This window comes from Echinops telfairi, unplaced genomic scaffold, assembly GCF_000313985.2.
Source record: "Echinops telfairi isolate 266 unplaced genomic scaffold, ASM31398v2 ScPeMD7_2010;HRSCAF=2546, whole genome shotgun sequence".
Taxonomy (NCBI): Eukaryota; Metazoa; Chordata; class Mammalia; order Afrosoricida; family Tenrecidae; genus Echinops; species Echinops telfairi.
The window spans coordinates 21,695,445-21,716,494 of NW_022105908.1; the positions used below are offsets into that span (position 1 = coordinate 21,695,445).

Below are 21,050 nucleotides of genomic sequence, written 5' to 3' on the forward strand. Positions count from 1 at the left end.
AACTCACGGACCGCGATGATTGCAGCCCTGAGCCCTGCTGACATCAACTATGAGGAAACGCTTAGCACCCTCAGGTGGGGCACCAGGCTCTGGCAGGTGTGGGCAGCAGACAAAAAGTGTCGAGGACTCAGAGCCCAGCTTCCCAGGACCCTGCACATGAGACAGGGTGGACCCCAACCCTGCCCCTGGGTGGGAGAGCAGAACCTAGGTCACAGGCCAGAGGTTCCCCTGTGGGCCTCCCTCACCCTGGCCTCTCACACCTACACCAGGTATGCAGACCGCACCAAGCAGATCCGGTGCAATGCTGTCATCAACGAGGACCCCAATGCCCGGCTGATCCGAGAGCTGCAGGAGGAGGTGGCCCGGCTGCGGGAACTGCTGCTGGTGCAGGGGCTCTCAGCCTCCGCCTTGGGAGGTGAGAGACCCTGGAGAGCGCAGCTCCGCCACTCCTTGTCCTTCCTCACTTGCCTCTGCCCAGTCCTCAGGTGGGGAGGGCCCGCCCGCTGTGAAAGCCTTCCTGCTCTCAGTGGCCTGGATACAGCGTGGAGCTGGGGCTTCTCACACCCTTGGAGACTACAAAGTTGGGAGGGACTTATTTTCCTGGGGGAGTCAGGATTCAGAGGGACCTTGACAGGCTCTTGGAACCAATACAATGACAGGAGGAGGGATGTCAATTTCTGCATTAAAAATAAATAAATCATAAAGAATATTCTTGGCGGAGCTCTGCTAGAAACAACAAGGGTTTAGCTGATCATGAGCATCATAGAAGCCAACAGTGAAGTCGTTCTCAAGGGCAATAATGTCCGGCCTCTTTCGTCGAAAGCAGCTGCTCTATGAGGTGTATGCTCCACGCTGGACAAGCCCAGGTGGACTCCTCATTCAGTCTTGGGTCCAGCCTGTGGAGGGCATACAGGGTGCTGAGGGACTTGGAGCCGTGCATAAAACGGAAGAGGAGGATAAGGCGGCCATGCTGGCTGTCTGCCTTCCACCGTTTGAAGGGCTGTCAGGCAGAGAAAAATGCCGTGTGATCTCTTGTACCTCACGGGGTGGAAGCGAAAACCTGAGGCAGATTTCATCTCACGGAGTGGCACTGGCTTGTTAACGGAGCCTTGGTGCCCGTTTTTGTGCCAGGATTGGATCCTTTGACTACATCTATATGCTGATCACATAAGCTAGGAAGCTGACCTCTACGAAGGAGAAGGCAGCATCCGGCTTGGAGGATGACTCATTAGCTCCCTGCGATGTGCAGACAGCACACCTTGCCTGCTGAAAGTGAAGAGTTACTGGCGAAGATCCGATCCTCCAGCCTTCAGCGTGGGTCACACTCCAAGATAAAAGAGATTCTCTCGACTAGCGCAGTGAGCGACATCCTGAAAACTGGGGGAAAGACTGCCCTTGTCAAGGCTCTTCTTCTACTGGATTCCCAATCGGTGCTGTGGGAGCAGCAGTCCAGAACGCAAGCAGCATATTGCCTTGGGCAAATCTCCTGCAAAAGACCTCTAAGTTGTATGAGCCCCCATTAGTAGGCCACTGGAGATCCCTTTGCAGAGGGGTCTCGGGGAGGAGACGAGCCAGTCAGGGGGCGATGTAGCAGCGATGAAAAATACACTTTCCTCTAGTTCCTAAATGTTTCCTCCCCACTCCCACTACCATGACTCGAATCTGATCTTGCAAGTCTGCCTAGACCAGAGGAGGTACACTGGTACAGATAGGAACTGGAAACACAGGGAATCCAGGGCGGATGATCCCTTCAGGACCAGTGGTGTGAGTGGCGAAGCAGGGAGGGTAGAGGGAGAGTGGGTAGGAAAGAGGGAACCGATTACAAGGAACTATATGTGACCTCCTCTCTGGGGGACGGACAATAGAAAAGTGGGTAAAGGGAGACGTCAGACAGGGCAAGATCTGACAAAATAACAATCTCTAAATTATCAAGGGCTCATGAGGGAGGGGGGAGCGGGGAGGGAGGAGGAAAAATGAGGACCTGATGCCGGGGGCTTAAGTGGAGAGGAAATGTTTTGAGAATGATGAGGGCAATGAATGTACAAATGCACTTTACACAGTTGATGTATGTATGGGTTGTGATAGAGTTGTATGAGCCCCTAATAAAATGATTAAAAAAAAAAAAGACCCTTTAAAGCATGAAAGAACAAGAAGGCCCTTGAAGACTGAGGTGTACCTGACTCAAGCCCAGGTGTTTTCAATCGCCTTATACGTGCAAGAGCTGGGCAGTGGATAAGAGACCGAAGAAGCACTGGTGCACTTGGTGCAATTGAGTCAATTGTAGGCTTGGGGACGAGTATAACACACCGCTGAGACTTCTGTAAGAGCAAGCAAATCTGTCTTGGAAGAAGTGTACCACAATGCTCCGTGGAAGCAAGGGTAGCGAGAACTTTTGTCTTACATTCTTGGGACATGTCAGCAGGAGAGACTGGTCCCTGGAGAAGGACATCATGCTTGGCGAAATTAGGGGCAGCGAAGAGAAGGCCCTGGACAAGAGGGAGTGGCACGGTGGCTCTAGCCGTGGGCTCAAACACCCCATGGGTGAGGGTGCCACGTGGCCCTCCAGTGTTCTGCTCTGTTATACAAGGGGTTGCTCTGAGAACTGACCAGATGGCACCTGAGGACGACAAGGACAGGAGAAGGAAGGAGCCCTGGGGGTGTAGGGGTTAAGCGCTGGGTTCCAGCTGAAAGAAGCCAGTGGTTTGAACCTGTTTCTGTAAGGAGTCTAGCCTAGGTAGCTCGGCTTTCTCCTGTAGGGTTGCTATGAGTTCGAATCAACTCAATGGCATAGCATAATGGCCGCAGGAGGACGGCAGGTCCCTGCCTGGAGGTGGCCAGATGTCATCGGAGGTCCTTGGTGCCCTGGGAGCGCCTGGCCCTCACTGGGCCTCTGATCAGCTCCAACCTCCCTCCCTCTTCCCTCTTTCTCCTCTTTGTCCCTCACAGACCTGAAGGTGGAAGAGGGGAGTCCTGGAGGTGCTCTGCCTGCAGTGTCGACGCCTTCTGCCCCGGCTTCACCCCTGTCTCCCCCGGCACACAATGGGGAGCTGGAGCCACCATTCTCCCCCAATGTTGAGCCCCAGATTGGGCCCGAGGAGGCCATGGAGAGGCTGCAGGTGGGAAGCTGAACCGGGGAACGCGTGGGGCTCAGGGGACTGCTGGAAGTTCAGTTCTCCAAAACCAGGGCTTGTAGAGAGAGACGGAATCCCTGGAGTAGTGTGACCCTGTGGTAGACGCTTGTCCTAGACTGTCCCGATCGCTGCCTGTCTTTGTGTCCCCCCAGGAGACAGAGAAAATTATAGCTGAGTTGAATGAGACCTGGGAGGAGAAGCTACGCAAGACGGAAGCCCTGAGGATGGAGAGGTGTGCAGGGCTGGGGTGGAGGCCAAGGAGGAGTAGAGTGGGGAGGCCAGGGTTTCAATGATAAAACTGCCATTTGTCCCCCCCTTTGCTCACAGAGAAGCCTTGCTGGCTGAGATGGGGGTGGCTGTGCGAGAAGATGGAGGAACTGTGGGCGTTTTCTCTCCAAAGAAGGTGGGTGACAAGTTGAGCGAGGAGGGAGCTCCCTGGACGCTTAGAGACTGGGGCGCTTCTGACCTTGGTCTCCTCTCCTGCACCCCCTGAGATCTCTGAATGGTCCCTGGCTCGTCTCTGTCCCTTCCCCTCTGTGTTGTCCAACCATACCTGCCTGCTTCCTTTTATCCATCTGTCTGAGTGAGCTGGAGAGCAAGAGCCTATGATGTGCCTGGTGCCAGGGACTCGGGGACCAGAGATGTCAGGGCCCCTGCCCATGGGGGGGGGGGTTTAAGAGCTGCTTAGACTAGGTGTCCACAAACATCAACTCACACATGTAGGAATTGTTCTCTGGAAGGATTCGCCAGAAACTGATGATTGTGGTTGGCTGTAGAGAAGAGGGGAGCCAGCTAGCTCGTCACCACGGAGAGGATTCCCACTCAGTGATGGCATGTGTGTGTGTCAGTAGAACTGTGCTCCGGAGTGTTGGCAATGGCTGATTTCTTAGAAATAGATGGCCAGGCCTTTCTTCAAGGTACCTCTGGGTCGACTTGAGGCTCCAACCTTTTGGTCAGCAGCCAAGCCCAGAACCCAGGAGTGGGAAAGAGACTCATTCCCCATAGTCTCTTGTGTGATTGGAACTTGGTACCTTGCGCATGTTTTCTCAAAAATTCACATGCCGACTCTACTCAGAGTGGCCCTCTAGGACAGGGTGAAGCTGCCCCTGTGGGTTTCCGAGACCGTAACTCTTTACGGGACTAGAAAGCCCTGTTTTCCTCCCAAGGAGCAGCTGGTGGTTTCGAACTGCTGGCTTTGTGTTTAGCAGCCCAGTCCCATCAGGGGACTGCACATGTCTCACCAATGGGGAAACCAAAAAGAAAACTACAGAAGTAGCAATTGAGAGAGGATCACCCAGAAGACAAGCTACAGAGGGGGCGGAAGCACTACATCGTAAGACAGCGCCCGTGAACACAGCGTGGCCTCTGTGCGGCCTGCGGAAAGGGGCCTCCTGGAGAAGCTGGCTTGGAAAGTGAAGCCTGAAAGGTGAATGGCCTGTGCAGGGTGGAGATGAGCAGGGAGACCACCAGACTACGCAAACACAAGGCGCCCGGGCAGTCCTGGGGCCGAGCAGGGTTCGGCAGCGCCTGGCAAACTGCCTGCCACAAAACACGTGCTCAGTCAGTCTGGGCAGAAGGGAGGGGAGGGGGGTGGAGGAAGGCAGCAGGGCAGGAGTGACATTCAAAAGCTCAACAAACTCAAGAGCCGAGGGGCTGATCTTGTGGTTAGTAGCCCAGTGCCTAACCACGACTGGGCCTTGTTCAGGGAAGATGACTTGGGAGACCTGGAAGAACAGGCTGCACAGGTTGCACGCACGCACAGCCTCCCTCTTAGGAGTGGCTGCACGTCTGACACCGTCCTTTTCTCCCATATCTGTCTTCTGTCCACAAGGAGCCCTGGTGACAGTGGCTCTGAGTTAGGCTGCTGACCCACAAGGTCAGCAGTTTGAAACCACCTGCCGTTCCGCTCTGCAGGAGAAAGAAGGGCTTTCTACTCCCGTCAGGAGTTCTGGCCCTGAACTCACAGGGCAGCAGCAGTTCTGCCCTGTCCCTGGGGCCTCTCTGAGTCAGAGTCGACTCCATGGCCGTGGGTTTGGTTTTTGCCCGTGTTCTGTCCGCGCCAGTCTGTAGGACACTTGTCTCATTCTTCGTCACTGTTGAGGATTCCATTGTACAGCTGTCGGGTCATTTATTCAATCAGCGTCCAACTGAGAGATATTTAGGTTGCCTCCAGTCCCGGGCTACTACAAACAGTGCTACGATACGGTCCTGTACATCGGTCTCTTGTCTGTTGACTGCGTTCCTCGAAGTGGAGATCTGCGGTCACATGCAGCCATTAAAGACATTACAGCCATACTAGTTTGTGCTCTGAGAGCAGCAGCCTGGGCCATCAGGCTTTCTGATCTCTGCCATCTGGTGGGTGAAAACGGGGGTCTTCAGGTGGTGAGGAAGAACATGGTTCGAATTGTTGAAGTGTTTTGGGTGTTCCTGAGGGGAGAGGGGCTCGGCTTATGTGGGCAACAGGTTTGGGGGCGGGGGCAGTAGCTCCCACCCAGAAATAGTTGGATGGGGAATTGAGCCCTAAGGGTCGAGAGCTGCCTTTGGTTAGAGAACAAAGACCCTTAGGCAAAGCCCCTTCTTGCTGGGACCCCTCGGCCAGGCCCGAGGGTTTCTTCACTCGAGATTTAAGGAGCTTCCTTCACAGGCTACACCCGGAGAGGCAGGCACAGACTCTGGGTCCCACCCCCCAGTCTCGACCTGAGCAGCTCTCTGCTTATCTGCTTCAGGCCTGGGCTTCTAGTTAAGGTTTCATGTGAACAAAGACTTTTGGGGCCAAGCAGAGATTGAAAAACACTGCCCCAAATCATGTTCCCTCTCCCCAGGGGCTGCTCCCTTTCAGCTCCCAGAGTCCGTCAGTGCTGCCGTCTGTTCAGGCCTGACACGGTGGCAGCAGGGGAGGTGTCCTGAGCATCTTGTGGGAGAAAGGGGGAACGTTGGGGCGCCCCCGTGGGGGGGACGACACATGGAGTGCTCCAAGCGCAGCCTTGAGCTCACTGTCTGGGGTGAGGGACTGAAGAAAGAATGGGCCCTGGTGGGTCAGTGGTTATGCATTGGGCTGCTAGTGGCAAGTCAGCAGTTCGAAACCACCATCAGCTCTCCAGAAGCAAGATGGGACTTTCTACTCCCATAAAGAGCTTTGGAATCCCACAGGGGCAGTTCTGCTGCCCTGCCCTATAGGGTCGCTGTGAGTCAGACTCAGTGGGCATAAGTCTTTCTTTTTTTTTGTAAACCGCAGGCTGTTCTCCCTCCACCCTCCCTGCGCTTCCTCGCCCCTGCGCGTCTGTGCAGGCCTTACCCTCCCCCCACCCAAGCTCCCATTGTTCTTCACTTTGTCCTGCTTGGCCAGGGAGTCCCTCCCAGGACACAGTGAACCACTCTCCAGGAGCAGAGGAATGAGCGAGGAAATGCACTTGTGAGGGAGCGGGGAGATCAGAAGGCTTTAATGAGGCATCGCCTCTCCCCGCTACAGTTTCCATGCCAACTTTTAGCTCCTCAGGTTGACTCTGGTTTCCTTAACAGCAGCACCTGGGTGGGACTTCTCTCTGTCCTCTGCCCCCACGAGCGATCGGGGTCTCATGTAGAATGACCACCGTAAATCCGTGGAACACAGAGCCAGGTCAGGGGAGCTTGAGTTTGGGTGGAAGTCTCAGGAAAGCTTCGTGGAAGAAGTGGCATTTGAGACTGACTGAAGGAAGTGAGTGATTTTTGACGGGGGGGCTGGGCAGGGAGGGAGACTGGTCCATGATCAGGGGAGCAGGAGCCCTGCTTCTGGGGGGGAGTGCTCAGCAGCCTCCAGCTGGGAGCATGGAATTGGAGAGGGGGTTGCAGTCTGGGAGGCTGGAAGGGTTACAGCTGGCTGCAAAGTCAGGGGGCATAGGTGCCAGCTAGACCGCTCTGATCCTAGAGGAAGGGAAATGACCAGGGGGCCATGTGGCCTGGGCAGTCAGGCTCCACCGGAGGCAGCAGATGTGGCAGCTGGTGGCCCGAGTGGGCTGTGGTGTAGCAGGTACAGACTTGTGTGCTGCTCAGAATCCTATCAAGCGACATGGAGAAGTTGGGACAATAGGCTGGGGACAGGAGTGTGCTGAGGTTTCTGTGCAGCTGGGGACAGGAGTGCTGAGGTAGCCCAGGGCAGGGGTGGACCAGGCCTGAGCCTGACGGCCTGCAGGGGAGGCTGGTGTGAGGCCCGGGTTTGCTTGCTCTTCTACAGTGCGATCGATCGCTTACATGGATGGCAATGTCCTGCGTGTTCCTAAGAAATCCAAGCTTCGGGAAGGGGAGGGCCAGTCTGCCTTCGCTCTCTCTGGAACTTGCCAGTGAGCTTTGGAGAGAGGGAATGGTGGGATCCGGGGACCGGAGGGAGGAGGGGTAGGGACTGAAGAGAAAGGCGCAGGCAGTTCCCAAAGGTCCCAGTCCGTGGAACCCCTGGGGTCCAGGCGTTTCTGACAGGAGCAGCCCCAGGAAAGATTGCTGCCCCCGGGAGGGGTTCTCTCATAGGCCCTCTGCGTGTGAGGAGAGCGTGGAAGACGTAGGGTAGGCCCCAGTCAGTGGTCTGCAGAGCCACTTGGATGGTACAGAGGAGAAGTGGGAGCCCACGCCCTTGCCCTTTCTGGGGTCCTTCTGGGCAGAGGGAATGATGATGGGCGTGAGGGCAGGCCGCTTCTCCGGAAGGGAGAGTGAAACTAGCGCAGGTGTGTCTTGTGGCTCTCCCTCCCCCCTGGTGGACCCCGCCCTGGCTGGCTCTCATGATCCTCCCCCTGACCACTGGCTCCTGTCTCCCCCTCAGACTCCCCACCTGGTGAACCTGAATGAAGACCCCCTGATGTCGGAATGTCTGCTCTACCACATCAAAGATGGAGTCACCAGGTAGCGCTTGCTCAGCGGGCCTCAGGGGCAGCCTCTTCCGCAGGGTTTGGTCCCACAGAGGCCACTGTGGTGACTCCCTTTCGCGGTGACCTCGGTGACCTCGCTGGAGACACCACAGATCTCTGAAAGTTGCCCCACAGCTCTGCCTGCCCCGAGGGGTTCCGGGAGGGTTGCTGAGCCTGTCTGCCTCCACCTGCTCCCTTTGGTGAGAGCCCACTGGCTCCTGGGACCAAATGGACCCGGTGCTGTGGGCAGAGCTCCTGGCGGACTAGAGCTGAAGAGTCATCTCGGAACGTCTTTCAATAACTCTCGACACCATTTGCCTTGGCATCTTGGTGCGACTGCCCCAGGGGCAGGAGAAAGGAAACAAGGCCCAGCCCCCTGTTGCTTCCCCGGCCTGTGCTAATGAGCCCCCTGGGCCTTTGTGTCTCCAATGTCACCTCCTGTCATTCAAGGGGCGAGGGTCCTTCCCTGCCCCCCACTGGTGTTTTGTCCATCCTGGGTGATCATTGAGGGTAGGGAGTGAGGGATTGGCGCAAAGGATGGTTGGAAGGCCCCCTGCTGAGGGAAGCCATCTCTCTCCAGTAATCTCCCCACACCCTCGCTGCTGTCGTATGACACAGTGACGTAGAAACGGGCTCTAGCCCCCTACTCATCACTGCCCCGCTGTGTAGCCCTCTTCTCCTGACATGAGAGGGGTCGTGAGGTCGGGCTCCTTGAGTGGACTGAGCGCGTGTTCGTGCCGGGCTTGGCAGACCCCGACGCGCGCTCAGAGAATCCTGGTGCTGCTCCCCAGGGTAGGCCAGGTGGATGTGGACATCAAGCTGACTGGGCAGTTCATCCAGGAGCAGCACTGCCTGTTCCGGAGCATCCCTCAGGTGGACGGAGAAGGTAACGCCTGCGGGAGTGCGGGGGTCTGGCCAACACTGACACAGAGGCCTGGGCCAGGCACTGGGGGGCCATGTGAACAGGTGGTACGTGCTTGCCCTCCGAGGAGCTTGTAGCTGATGGGTAAGCAGTAGGGGGAGGGGCGGGCTCCAAGGGTCTGGCCATCTGCACCGACCCTGAGAGAGCAGACCACTGCAATGGTCGGAGAGTAGGGAGGGCCCGTGAATCAAAACCGGAGTAAAGTGGAGCATTACCGGAAGCGAGAGTTTGGTGAGGAAGCCGTCCCCGCTTTCCTCTTTGATTCCCCCAGCCTGGAACCACACCCTGGTCGGTCCGTCTGTCTGTCTCTTTCTCTTTTCCAATGGAAACCTGCGTTTGTTTTTGTGGCCTATCTAAATGCATCTTTTTGGAACATCTTTGTGCTTCTTGAGCTATGACCATACAAGTTTCTGGGAGTTAATTGGTCCGAGTAATCCCTCTGGTTCCAAACCCTTTAAAGAAGTTTTTCCCTTATATGGTCAGAGTAGCCAAAGCTGTCAGGAGCCACAGGCTGTAAGGTGGCAGCGAAGAAAGGCTTGGTGTTCTGCTTCCCCTAAATCAATCACTGACAAGCACAACGAATGTCTATGAGTGGTCACCAGGGTGGGAGGGAGCTCTCTGTAGGCAGCACTCGGTGTGGCTCTCAGTGATTAAAGGTAGAGTTGCACACCGATAGATGTCACCACTGTCAGCCAGTCCTAAAAAGTTGTGAGAGAAACTTTCAACGCCGGCGACAAAAAGAGTTGCCGCTGAAGCTGCTGGGGTACACCAAACACCTCGTGGGATTTCATTTCTTGGCTTTGACGGTTAGGATTATGGTTTTATAGGATATCCTGGTTAATTAGACTAAATAACATGTTTAGTGCTTCTGCCCTACCAGCTAGTTTGTTGTGTGGTGCCCGGGGGTGACAAGCTTGCAGGTGGCCATGCAGGGCACAGCAGTTGGGCTGACTCACCTAGAGCCACGGAGGGAGGAGGAGAAGCCAGAGTTGGGGAGGGTGTGTGACCTGTGCCCGATGGGCGCCTTTGCCAGGAGACCAGAAGAAAAAGATAGTGCCCGGATGCCTTTACTGAACTTGCTGAATATCTTGAGCAAAGATTCAAATGACAAATCTTAATCAAAAGGGAGGAACATGCAGAAACAGGTTTTAAGTGGTTCTGAAATCCAGAATTTCTCGCACTTTGGGGCTGAGTGAACCCTTAAAAGAAGGGAAACTTCTACTAGGTGGCTGAACATCTCAGGTGGAGAGCAGGCACGTGGAGCGTCTGCTTAGTCCAGGGCTTGCAGATGAAGCAGTCGTTCTGGTTCGGTGCCAGCAAACACCTCTGGCATTGTGGGTGAACATTCCACCACCGCAGTTTAGGGCAGTGAGTTGTTGCCAAGTTTCTGTTCTGCGGTTACCTGGAGCAGGTGCTGGGGGAGATAGCAGAGCCCTCCAAGGCCTCCCGGTGAGCCCACCCTCCAGAAGTGTCTGGGGAGATAAGGCACACCTGTGGGAAACTGTTACAGGCCAGTGAAAGCAGCTAGGGATGCTGTGCCTCCCCAGCAGGGCTATAAAAGGTGCCCATCTAGGGCTTCTGTTCTTGTGGGGTCCCTGGCGCAAGCAGTGTACTAGGCTGCTCGTGGAAAAGATGGAGAGGAGAATCCTCCCGGAGGCGCTTCAAGAAAGGCCTGGCAATCCACTTAAGCAGAACGGACCACCGAACCCGCCGGAGCAGGACGGCTGCAGCACACGCGAGGTTGCCACGAGCAGGAGTTGACTTGGGGCAGCGGTTCATCTCTGGGTTCTTGGGGCAGATTTAAGACTTTGCCAGAGGCAGGCCTGGAGGTGGGGGACAGCGTGGGCCAAGCCAAACTCAAAACCATCCAGTTCATTCTGACCCACAGGGACCCTGTTGGACCGAGAACTGCCCCCCTGGGGGTTCTCGTGTGGAGTGGTCCGTGGTCATGAACTGTGGACCTTGTGGCGGTTGTGAACTCACATAACCCACGACGCCAGCCAACGCAGGAGAAGACTGATGGCGACTTACTAGGGAGTCGCTTTGTGTCTGCACATTACTTTCACACAGCTCCCAGGTGAGGGAACCAGCGCCCTCGGGGCTCAGGTGGTTTCCCCAAGAGCACCCACTAGAAGATGGCAGAACTGGATTCCAACCCAGGATGCCAGCTCCGCCTGGTGCCGCCTCAGTGCCGAGGTTGTGGCCTCCTGGACGCAAAGCGGAGAAAGTTGACCTGGCTGGGCGCTCATCTCCTCACCTGGTCTCAGGAGGTCCCCTCCTGTCTTGACACCTGTTCCCTCTGGACTTCAGACTGCTTATTGTTTATTGTCTGCCTTAGCAGCCAGAGATAAGCTCACGGCAGTTGGGGCTTTTTCCCCCCTCTTTCCTATTCTGTTTCCAAGACTTGAGATAGGGCCCGAGAGCCCTGGCGGCTCAGTGATTCAGTGGCTAAGGGAAAGGTCAGCCATTGGTCCACCAGCCACTCCGCAGAAGATGTGGCAGTCTGCTTCTGTAACGGCTTGCTGCCGTGGGCAGTTCGATGCCGAGGCAGCCTCGCTCTCCCTAGAGTTGCTCTCCGGCCATATGGACTTGGTGGCAGTTTGGTAAGAGAGTGCCAGGAGCCCTAGTGGCGCAGTGGTTAAGCACTGGCTACTACCTGAAAGGTTGGTATTTTGAGTCTACTCCTCGGGAGAGAGAGGAGGTTGTCTGCTTCCGCGAATATCACAGCCTTGGAAACCCCCAGGGCAGTTCCGCTCAGCCCGACAGCATGCCGGGAGCCAACATCGACTCGACGGGCACACATTTGTTTTGCTTGTCTTTTGGTTAAGATAGGACCTGGCACATGGGAGGCTCAATACCTCTGTGGCATGAGTGAATGCATTTGGGGCATCCTGGGAAGTAAGGGTGGGGAAGGACAGCCACTTCAGCCACCACCTGGCGATATTCCCAGCTGGCTCTCTGCCCTCTTCCTCGTCTCCATCACTTCTGCCCAATTGCAGTCAGTCTCCCTTCCCTGCAAGAGTGGGCCAACATAATCATTCCCAGCCCTGTACCCCTAAACAGAAGGAAGCCTGGGGGTGTAGAGCGTTCTGAGTTCGACTGCTGCCTGCAGGGTCGGCAGTTCGAAATGACCAGCTGCTCTGGAGGACGAGGAGGTTCTCTCTGCCTTAAAGGGTTAGCAGCGGTTCTCAACCTGTGGGTGGTGACCCCTCTGGGAGTCGAATGACCCGTTCACAGGGGTCCCAATGCATAACATTAGCAAAATGACAGTAAGAAGTAGCAACGATAATAGTTCTACGGTTGGGGGTCACCACCACATGAGGAACTGTATGAAAGGGTCGCAGTGTTAGGAAGGTTGGAGGCTCAGAAGCCCACAGAAGCAGTTCTTCCCTGCCCTGCAGGGTCGTGATGAGTCAGAATTGATTCGATGGAGATGAGTTTGGTTTCCGGGGCCCCAGACTGGTCTTTCTCTGCTTGCTTTGTTCTCCCACATCAGCCTTCATGCCCAGGAGGGAGAAGTGGCACACACTGCCTGGCGCTACAACGAATTCTGGTTTCTGGGTGTATTACATGTATGACTACAATAACCAAAAATCACGTTTGCATGTCCTCCTTCAGAAATGGTTTATTCAGATTTTGGCAAAAGCTGGCACCACCTATTGGGTTCTCAGATAGCAACCTCAGTCCACAGTGACTGCAACAGTGGGCTCTCACAGAACCACTGCGAGGATGACGCGGGCCGAGCAGAGCTTCCTTGTGTTTCCTATGGGGCTGTTATGAGTGGGAGCTGGCAGCAGCACCCATACAAACTGTGCAGTGTTAACTGGCTACCATTTTCACCCTGCGTTGGCATTTCCCAGGGTTCCGGTCCTGTCAATCCAGCTTCCCCGCTGCCTGCCTCACCCTGACCTCCCCATCTCCGCAGTGGGTCAACGCGGGTCGTCTGACCTCACGTAGAGTTCGTGCTTGCAAGGAGCACAGGGCTCCGGGGTGACGTTGTTTACGAACCTGTGTGCTGCTTAGTTGGAGGCGATCATTAGGAGTCTGCACGTCACTTTATGGCTTATTTGTGCGGGTCTTTCAACAACTCTATAAAGGAAGCTTTGTTTGACAGCAGCTCACTGCAGTTAGACGACTTGCTCAGTGTCCCTCAGCTAAGAAGTTGAGGTGTCTGGTTCTCTGGGGTACAGAAGTCCCTCCGTGATAAGAGGCACCAGTCCTCAAGGGCATGTACCTTTGTGTCCCCAGCAAGTGGCAGTCGTGGTAATTTTCACAGGAGCAACTGGATAGATGTGGGTTGGCTTGACTTTATCTTGTCTTGTGAAGAGTGATATGCTAGCCGGGTTGCACCGGATGAGCCAGGGCGTTGTTTGGGAGAGGTGTGGAGGCCAAGAGATGGGACCTGCTAGAAGAATCCCAGCCCCGTCAGGGATCATATTGTTGGAAAGGAGGGAATGGATATTTGGAAGGCAGATGTCCACTAGAACACGAGGTGTGAACTAGTTAAGGGCCATCCCTTTGAACACGAGGGATGAAGCCTCCTGAGAATGGTTTTCCAAGCTTCGGTTGGGGTCCGTGGTGGTGGGTGGGTAGCGTGCCATTGCAGGGGTTTCTGGGAGTTGTAGTTGGGGCTCTAACCCTCCTTCTGCTCTTCCTTTCTGTGCTGCCTGCCACCAGAGGGGCCTTGGCACCCCGACAGGTACTAGGGGTGGGAGTGGTAGCGCATGTGTGTTTTGGGGGGAGCCAATGCAAGGGGGGAGTCCATGACCACAACCCAACCTCTCCCCATAATCCGATCTCCCCATGCCCTGTCTCCCTCTGCTCAGTGGTGGTCACACTGGAGCCGTGTGAAGGGGCCGAGACATACGTCAATGGGAAGCTGGTGGCCGAGCCGCTGGTGCTGAAGTCAGGTAGAAGGGCTGTGGTGGGAGGGTCCTGGGCATGGTTGTTGGTAGCAAGTCCCATGCTGAGCCTTCTGGGTAAATTCATGGGTCAGACCCTAAAATAGGCAGTGGCATGGGGCTGTGCGGACAGGACTAGATTGTCATGAGAAAGGAGTCTGGTCTGGGGGCCACCTGCTGGGCTGGAGAGAAGGGTGTCGGTGTCTCTTTTGGCTGGCCAGCAGGGGTAGAGTGGCTTCTGGTGTCAGCTCCCTTGGACTTGGCATGATGGAGGATGGGGGGCGGACAGGCCTGGGGCTCATGTGTTAGGTGCCGTGGACCTGGGGGTGAGTTCCCTGCTCTAGGGCAGCAACTCTACATTTCCTTCCTCCCATCTCCAGGGAATAGGATTGTCATGGGCAAGAACCATGTTTTCCGCTTCAATCACCCGGAGCAAGCACGGCTGGAGCGGGAAAGAGGGGTCCCCCCGCCCCCGGGGCCCCCCTTGGAGCCTGTCGACTGGAACTTTGCCCAGAAGGAGCTGCTGGAGCAGCAGGGCATTGACATCAAGTTGGAGATGGAGAAGAGGTGCGGGGAAGGGTGCTGGGCAGCCCACCTGCATGCAGTCCCTCGAGGCTGTTCCTTGTGGACCCCATCCGCCGCCCCCAGCATCCCTATGTGGTTGGTCACCCCTTGAAGTGACTCCTGAACCCCATACAGCTCTTTCTGCCCCCCTCCCCAAACCCAGGCTGCAGGATCTGGAGAACCAGTACCGGAAGGAAAAGGAAGAGGCCGATCTTCTGTTGGAGCAGCAGCGACTGGTGAGGGCCCGGGGCTGGGGTGCGGTGGGTGTGCAGAGGCCCGGGACGGGCTAGTGAGTGGACGAGCAGTGAGGCTGGGGAGAGTTTTAATCACCTGCTCGGAGCCGGAGCAGAAGTGGGGATGGGGATGAGGGTGGGGCCTGGTCTCTGGGGAGGAGAGCTTGGAAGAACTGTGATCGAAGAAGAAACCAGGATGTACAGGGAGCTAACGCCCCTCCCAGTTGACCAGGGTTTCCCAGGCACTGGTGGATGCTGGGTCCTTTCACCAGATCCCAGTGTGACTACCCAGTGGAATGTTCCCTTACCTGACAGGCAGGACCATCGGTACACCTCATACACAGCACCGCCTGTCAGTCAGGGGAGGCTTGTGTGTTACCGGGATACTGAATGGGTTTCAGCGGAGCTTCCAGGCTAAGTGTGACTAGGAAGAAAGGCCTGGCGGTCTATTTCTAAAAAGAAAAAAAAATTAGTCAATGGAAACACAATGGTCAGATCCTATTGTACATGAGTCCAGAGGCCACTTGGCAACAACCATATCCAAGTACTAATCTGCATTGTTAGTTATAATTTTTCTTTAAATATAGAACAGCCAACCAAACCCAGGCTGTAGAGTTGATTCTAATTCATAGAGACCCTCTAGGGCAGTGGTTCTCAACCTTCCTAATGCCGTGACCCTTTAATACAGTTCCTCATGTGTGATGACCCCTAACCATAAAATTATTTTCGTTGCTACTTCACTGCCATTTTGCTATTGTTATGAATTAGGCGGCCCTTGTGAAAGGGTCCTTTGATCCCAAAAGGGGTCACGACCCACAGGTTGAGAACCGCTGCTCCAGGGGTTCTTGTTCTCGGTATAAAAAAAAGAAGTCAATGCCACCGAGTCAAGGCAAACTCATGGTGAGCCTACAGGACAGGGTAGAACTGCCCTTGTGAGTTCCCGAGACTGCTACTGGAGTAGAAAGCACTTTCTCCCATAGAGTAGCTGGTGGTTTTGAACTGCTTAACTTGTGGTTAGTGGCCGGTGCAACCACTACTCCATAGCTAATGCATACCGATCACGTTCATGCCAGCTACTGTTCTAAGTGACTCTGCATGCATCCACTCTGCGTGGTGGAAACGCTCATCAGAGGCTGAGCAGCCTGTCCAAGGGCCCCTGGTGATTAGTAAGCGATGGAGCAGGATTTGAACCCAGGCACTCCGACAGGGGTGTTTCTGGTGCCCTTGGCGCCCACAGGGGGCAGGCGGGCCTTAGCCTTTGATTCTCCCCTCTGCCCCAGTATGCGGATTCGGACAGCGGGGACGACTCTGACAAGCGCTCCTGCGAGGAGAGCTGGCGGCTGATCTCCTCTCTGCGGGAGCAGCTGCCCCCCACCACCGTCCAGACCATCGTCAAGCGCTGCGGCCTGCCCAGCAGCGGCAAGCGCAGGGCCCCACGCAGGGTGTACCAGATCCCCCAGCGGCGCCGGCTGCAGGGGAAAGACCCCCGCTGGGCCACCATGGCTGACCTGAAGATGCAGGCGGTGAAGGAGATCTGTTACGAGGTGGCCCTGGCCGACTTCCGCCACGGGCGAGCCGAGATCGAGGCCCTGGCCGCCCTCAAGATGCGCGAGCTGTGCCGCACCTACGGCAAGGCCGAGGGTCCGGGGGACGCCTGGCGCGCGGTGGCCCGCGACGTCTGGGACACGGTGGGCGAGGAGGAAGGCGGCGGCGGCAGCGGCGGTGGCGAGGAGGGCGCCCGCGGGGCGGAGGTGGAGGACCTGCGGGCGCACATCGACAAGCTGACGGGCATCCTGCAGGAGGTGAAGCTGCAGAACAGCAGCAAGGACCGCGAGCTGCAGGCCCTGCGGGACCGCATGCTCCGCATGGAGAGGGTCATCCCGCTCGCCCAGGTAAGGAGGCCCTGCCGCCCCGCCCCCAGCTCTGCCCTCCCACCCCCCCACCTCCAGCTTTTTATCACGGATTACCCGAAGGCTTACATTCAACAATTTGTACGCATTTTGCTTCTGCTCATTCTTATATCCCCCTCCTCCCCACAATGGATGCTGGCCTGGCCCCCTTCCTCCCTTGCTTCTTGTTTCCACCCTCCGCCTCTCCAACCCCCCATCCTTGGGTAAATGCTGTCCTTTGATCTTCAGTGGCTTACTTATCCTGGTAGCTCTAGACCTGAAGGGGGACTTAAGGGCCTTGCTCCTGGGGCGTCCAGCCAGCCTCCATTTGACCAGTGGGTCTGGTCCCTTTTCTGATTGCCAGTTCTCTTCCACATTTCCCTCCAGGACCTTCTAATATGCCCCCTTTCAGAGCGTTTGATGGTGGCGGTGGCGGCCGGGCACCATCTAGTTCTGGTTCCCTTTCATTAGGCCATGTCTTACCTGCACCTGACACACTTTCTCTCGGTATAGTTATGAATTCCTGGGTCCTGCCCCAGACATTACAGACTCAGAATCTTTGGGGCGGATTCTGCTTCATGGTAAGCTACCTTGGTGATGATGCTGAGGTACCTTGACGTTTGAGCATCACTGACGGAACGCACTTAATAATTAAGTTCGAGTTCAGTGGGTGTTTTCATAGGTGGACACCCCACTGTGCACCCCTCTTCCCTGTGGGTGACCACTTGCTCTGTGGGAGCTCTGTGGGAGCTCTGTGTTGCGTGATTTCCTTTAGTAGTCCCCACAATAATGCAATGATTTTCATCGCCCATCCCCATTTTGCATCTGTTCATCCTGCCAGTCAATATGTGTGCTTGCGTGCCAGGCATTATTAGTGGCCAGGCTTGCTTAAACCAAGAGTTTCCTCCAGTCTACCTTACTTCGAGCGGGGAAAGCCTGATGGCAGTCTTGATACCAGCTCCTGGCTGCTGACCACTCAGCCCTCGGGCCTCACCTGCACCTCTCCCTTTGCTCACTCTACTCCATCGCCACTGGCTTCCTGGATGCTCCCTGAACTTGCTAGGCCTGCTCCTGCCTCACGGCCTCTGTTGCCATGGTTCCTTTGGCCCAGAAGGCTGCCCCTCACTTCCACATCGCTCCCTCACTTACTTCCAGTCTTTGCTGAGAAGATCACTTCTCAGTGAATCCCTCCCACCCTTTCAGTGTGGCCACTCTCAGGTCAACTGTGTCCCTCTCTTCTGCTGCCTGTCTCCACCTGACAACAGGTAGAGGGTACCTGTGTGTGTCTGCAGTGTGTAAACCCACACACCACATGGGAGCACATGGTAAAACCCGAGAAAGCCAGAATCTATATAAGACAGAAACCTGTCGGAGACCAAAATCAAATTCACTGCCATCGAGTCAGTTCCCACACTTATCAACCCAATAGAATAGGGTTTCTTATGGGTTTCCCAGATGGTAAATCTTTTTTTTTTTTTTTTAGGTTAAAAACACATAGACATTTTATTTTAATATTAAATAAAAATTTAAAAAATTTAATAAAGATTAAAAAAACCAAACTCATTCTTACTGAGTTTAGTCCTAATCACACTATTTTATGGTAGTTTTTTTTAAATTAAGCCAATCAAGTTTTATCAAACTAACAAAATAAAACCTAAATGCCATATATACTCGTGTATAAGCCAACTTTTTCAGCACTTAAAAAAAAATACTTTTATTGTGGGCTCTTACATCTCTTATCACAATCCATACATTCCTCCGGTATGTCAAGCACATTTGCACAAATGCCACTATCATCATTTCCAAAACCTTCTCTTCCCACTTAAGCCCCTGATATTCACTCCCCATTTCTCCCCCCCCCCTTCTCCACCCACCCTTCCTCACGAACCCTTGATAAGTTATAGATTATTTTTCTCATGTCTTAACATCCTTCTCCATTGCCCCTCACCCACTTTTCTGTTATTCGTCCCCCTGGGAGGGGGTTCTAGTTTGATCCTTGTAATCGTTTCCCCCTTTCTCCTCCCACCCTCCCCTAATCCTCCTGGTATCTCTACTCTCCTTGTTGGTCCTGAGGACTTCATCTATCCTGGATGCCCTGTGTTGCGGGCTCTTTTCTGTAGCAGTGTGCATGCTCTGGTCTAATCCGATTTGTAAGGTAGAATTGAGGTCATGATAGTGGGGTGAAGGAAGCACCAAAGAACTAGAGGAAGGTTGTGTGTTTCATCTGTGCTATACTGTACCGACTGGCTCATCTCTTCCCTGTGACCCCTCTGTGAGGGGATGTCCAGTTGTCTACAGATGGGCATTGGGTCTCCATTCCATACGCCGCCCCCCCACCCCCACCCCCCATTCACCTTGGGTATGGTTTTTTCTGGGTTTTACCAGACGGTAAATCTAGATGGGAGCAGAAAGTCTCATTGTTCTCCCATCGTATGACTGGTTGTTTGGAACTGCTGACCTTGTGATTAGCAACCCAATGGGTAACGTGCCACCCACCAGGCCCCCTGTCAGGGAAAATGTAGTTGCCTGTCTTGCGCTGAAATGAGTGATAGAAAAGTGGGAAGATGGCACCCAGTCAAAGACAGAGCCCAGGCCAGATGTGAGACCCGGAACAACAAGGCCGTCCTGCCCTCTGCTTCTCACCGCTTCACTGTGCCTGAGCTTTTCTCTTGCCCTATGTCTGTGTGCATGGTATGTGTGTTCATCGTGTGTGTGTAACATGGAATCCATGGGTGGCCCAATAGTTACGTGCTTGAGTACTAGCTGAAAGGCTGGTGGTTCAAATCCACTCAGTGGCACCGAGGAAGAAAGGCCTTCCTTGCCAAAGGGTCAGAGGCCTTGAAAACCCTCTGATGCAGTTTTAGTCTGCACACATGGGATTGACGTCCCGGCAACCAACAGCAACATATACGTGTGAGGGTAAGTCAGAAAAAGCATCAAACATCGCTGCAAAATCATCGAAGCCTTTATGAAACAGAAATGGCCAAGGGCGAAGCGGTCTCTCAACATGCCCTTGGCCTAGGCCCAGCACTCGTGAAGATGGTTCCCTTTCTCCAACCCTTTCCCAGAGATACTCCAGATTGACACCATATCACAACAGCAGTCTGGGTATCCTCGAGGACTCAAATCATGTTCCTTGTCTACGCCCGCGGAGTTGAGGGTCTGAAAGGGCAGGACCAGGACTGTAGGGTGGCTGGGCTAAGGTCTCCCCAGGGACTTGTCTAGGACAGCCCTTGCTACCCTCCAAAGAAGGCGCAGGGGTGCTGTCCTGCTAGAACAAAGTCCTCAGCCCAACTAGCTAGGCTTTCCCCATCAGTCAGTTCTACTTCTTTCTAACTTCTTTATCAGCCAGCCCCTGGCTCACCCTGGGATTAAGTCTACCCTCCGTCCCTCTCAGGAATGTCCCCCAAAACAGTCACCCGAGCATCCTGAATGCCACTGGCTCAGCCCATGGAGCCCCATTGTGATCGGGCCTGTTTTGGAGGCACTGTAACAAGAGTATTGAGAGAACTTGCCTGCAGGCATCGTGGCTGTGGACCACAGAGACATGGTTAAAGACCTTTTGTGTCAAACAAACCCACGTGCAGCTGGACCGCAGCCCTGGTAGCAGAGCTGCTTTTAGAGTGACCCTGGTTTTTCTCAGGTACATGCTGTATCTTGGAGTACATGCGTATCTGTGTATAGTGGTGTGTGTGTGTGTAGCATCTACATAGGGCCTTCATCCTGTCCATGGAGAAACAGGATGAAACGTTGCTGGCATTCTCCCACAGACCTCCTCCTAGACGTGGGATTTGCCTGTCTGCTCTCTCAGCCTGCGGAAATGTAAGCCCTTTGGTAGCAGGGAGCTTTCTTCTGTGTGTTCCATTGGGCAGCTCTCTACCGAGGGCCTGCTCCGTGCGGGGCCCAGTTCTCAGCACCTGCTTGAAATGGTTCTCCCTCCTGGCAGCGGCTCCCTGCAGCCGGGACTGCGGGTGTTGCCAGCAGTCAGCTTTGTCCATAAGACGTGCAACCGCTACAAGCCGAAGGCCTGCGGATGCCACACTAGAAAGTGGCGGACAAGGGCTGTCCCGCAGACCCGCTGGCTCTCCTCTGCCCACTCCCACAGCGCCCTCCCTTCCCAGGGACTCCTCCCGGACCATCTTCTCCCAGCTCTCCTCATATCCCCTCTGTTTCTCTCGCACATCCCTCCTCCCCCAGGATCACGAGGATGAGAATGAAGAAAGCCAAGAGGCCTCCTGGGCTTCCCCCGAAGGACCTGAGGCCATAGAAGAGGCTGCTTCCGGAGAGCGACCACCCGCTGGCCGGCCCCCCTCGCCACCCCTGTCGAGCCTGGAGCGGGTGTCCCGGCTGATGGAGGAGGACCCGGCTTTCCGGCGTGGCCGCCTCCGCTGGCTCAAGCAGGAGCAGCTACGGCTGCAGGGACTGCAGGGCTCTGGGGGCCGTGGTGGGGGGCTGCGCAGGCCCCCCGCCCGATTCGTGCCCCCGCACGACTGCAAGCTGCGCTTCCCCTTCAAGAGCAACCCCCAGCACCGGGAATCT

At 55.3% G+C, this 21,050-nt stretch overlaps 1 protein-coding gene across 1 annotated transcript in view; it reads left to right on the plus strand.

Moving 5' to 3' along the window:
* KIF1C (kinesin family member 1C) overlaps nt 1-21,050 on the plus strand; it is a 28,100-nt gene that overhangs the window by 6,107 nt on the left and 943 nt on the right. Inside the window, exons 12-23 of the mRNA XM_045293322.1 lie at nt 1-74; nt 270-415; nt 2,947-3,116; nt 3,284-3,363; nt 3,459-3,534; nt 7,918-7,997; nt 8,794-8,888; nt 13,751-13,834; nt 14,206-14,392; nt 14,553-14,625; nt 15,903-16,514; nt 20,709-21,047. Of these exons, the coding sequence (XP_045149257.1) occupies nt 1-74; nt 270-415; nt 2,947-3,116; nt 3,284-3,363; nt 3,459-3,534; nt 7,918-7,997; nt 8,794-8,888; nt 13,751-13,834; nt 14,206-14,392; nt 14,553-14,625; nt 15,903-16,514; nt 20,709-21,047 (2,016 nt within the window). The remainder of the gene's footprint in view (nt 75-269; nt 416-2,946; nt 3,117-3,283; nt 3,364-3,458; nt 3,535-7,917; nt 7,998-8,793; nt 8,889-13,750; nt 13,835-14,205; nt 14,393-14,552; nt 14,626-15,902; nt 16,515-20,708; nt 21,048-21,050) is intronic.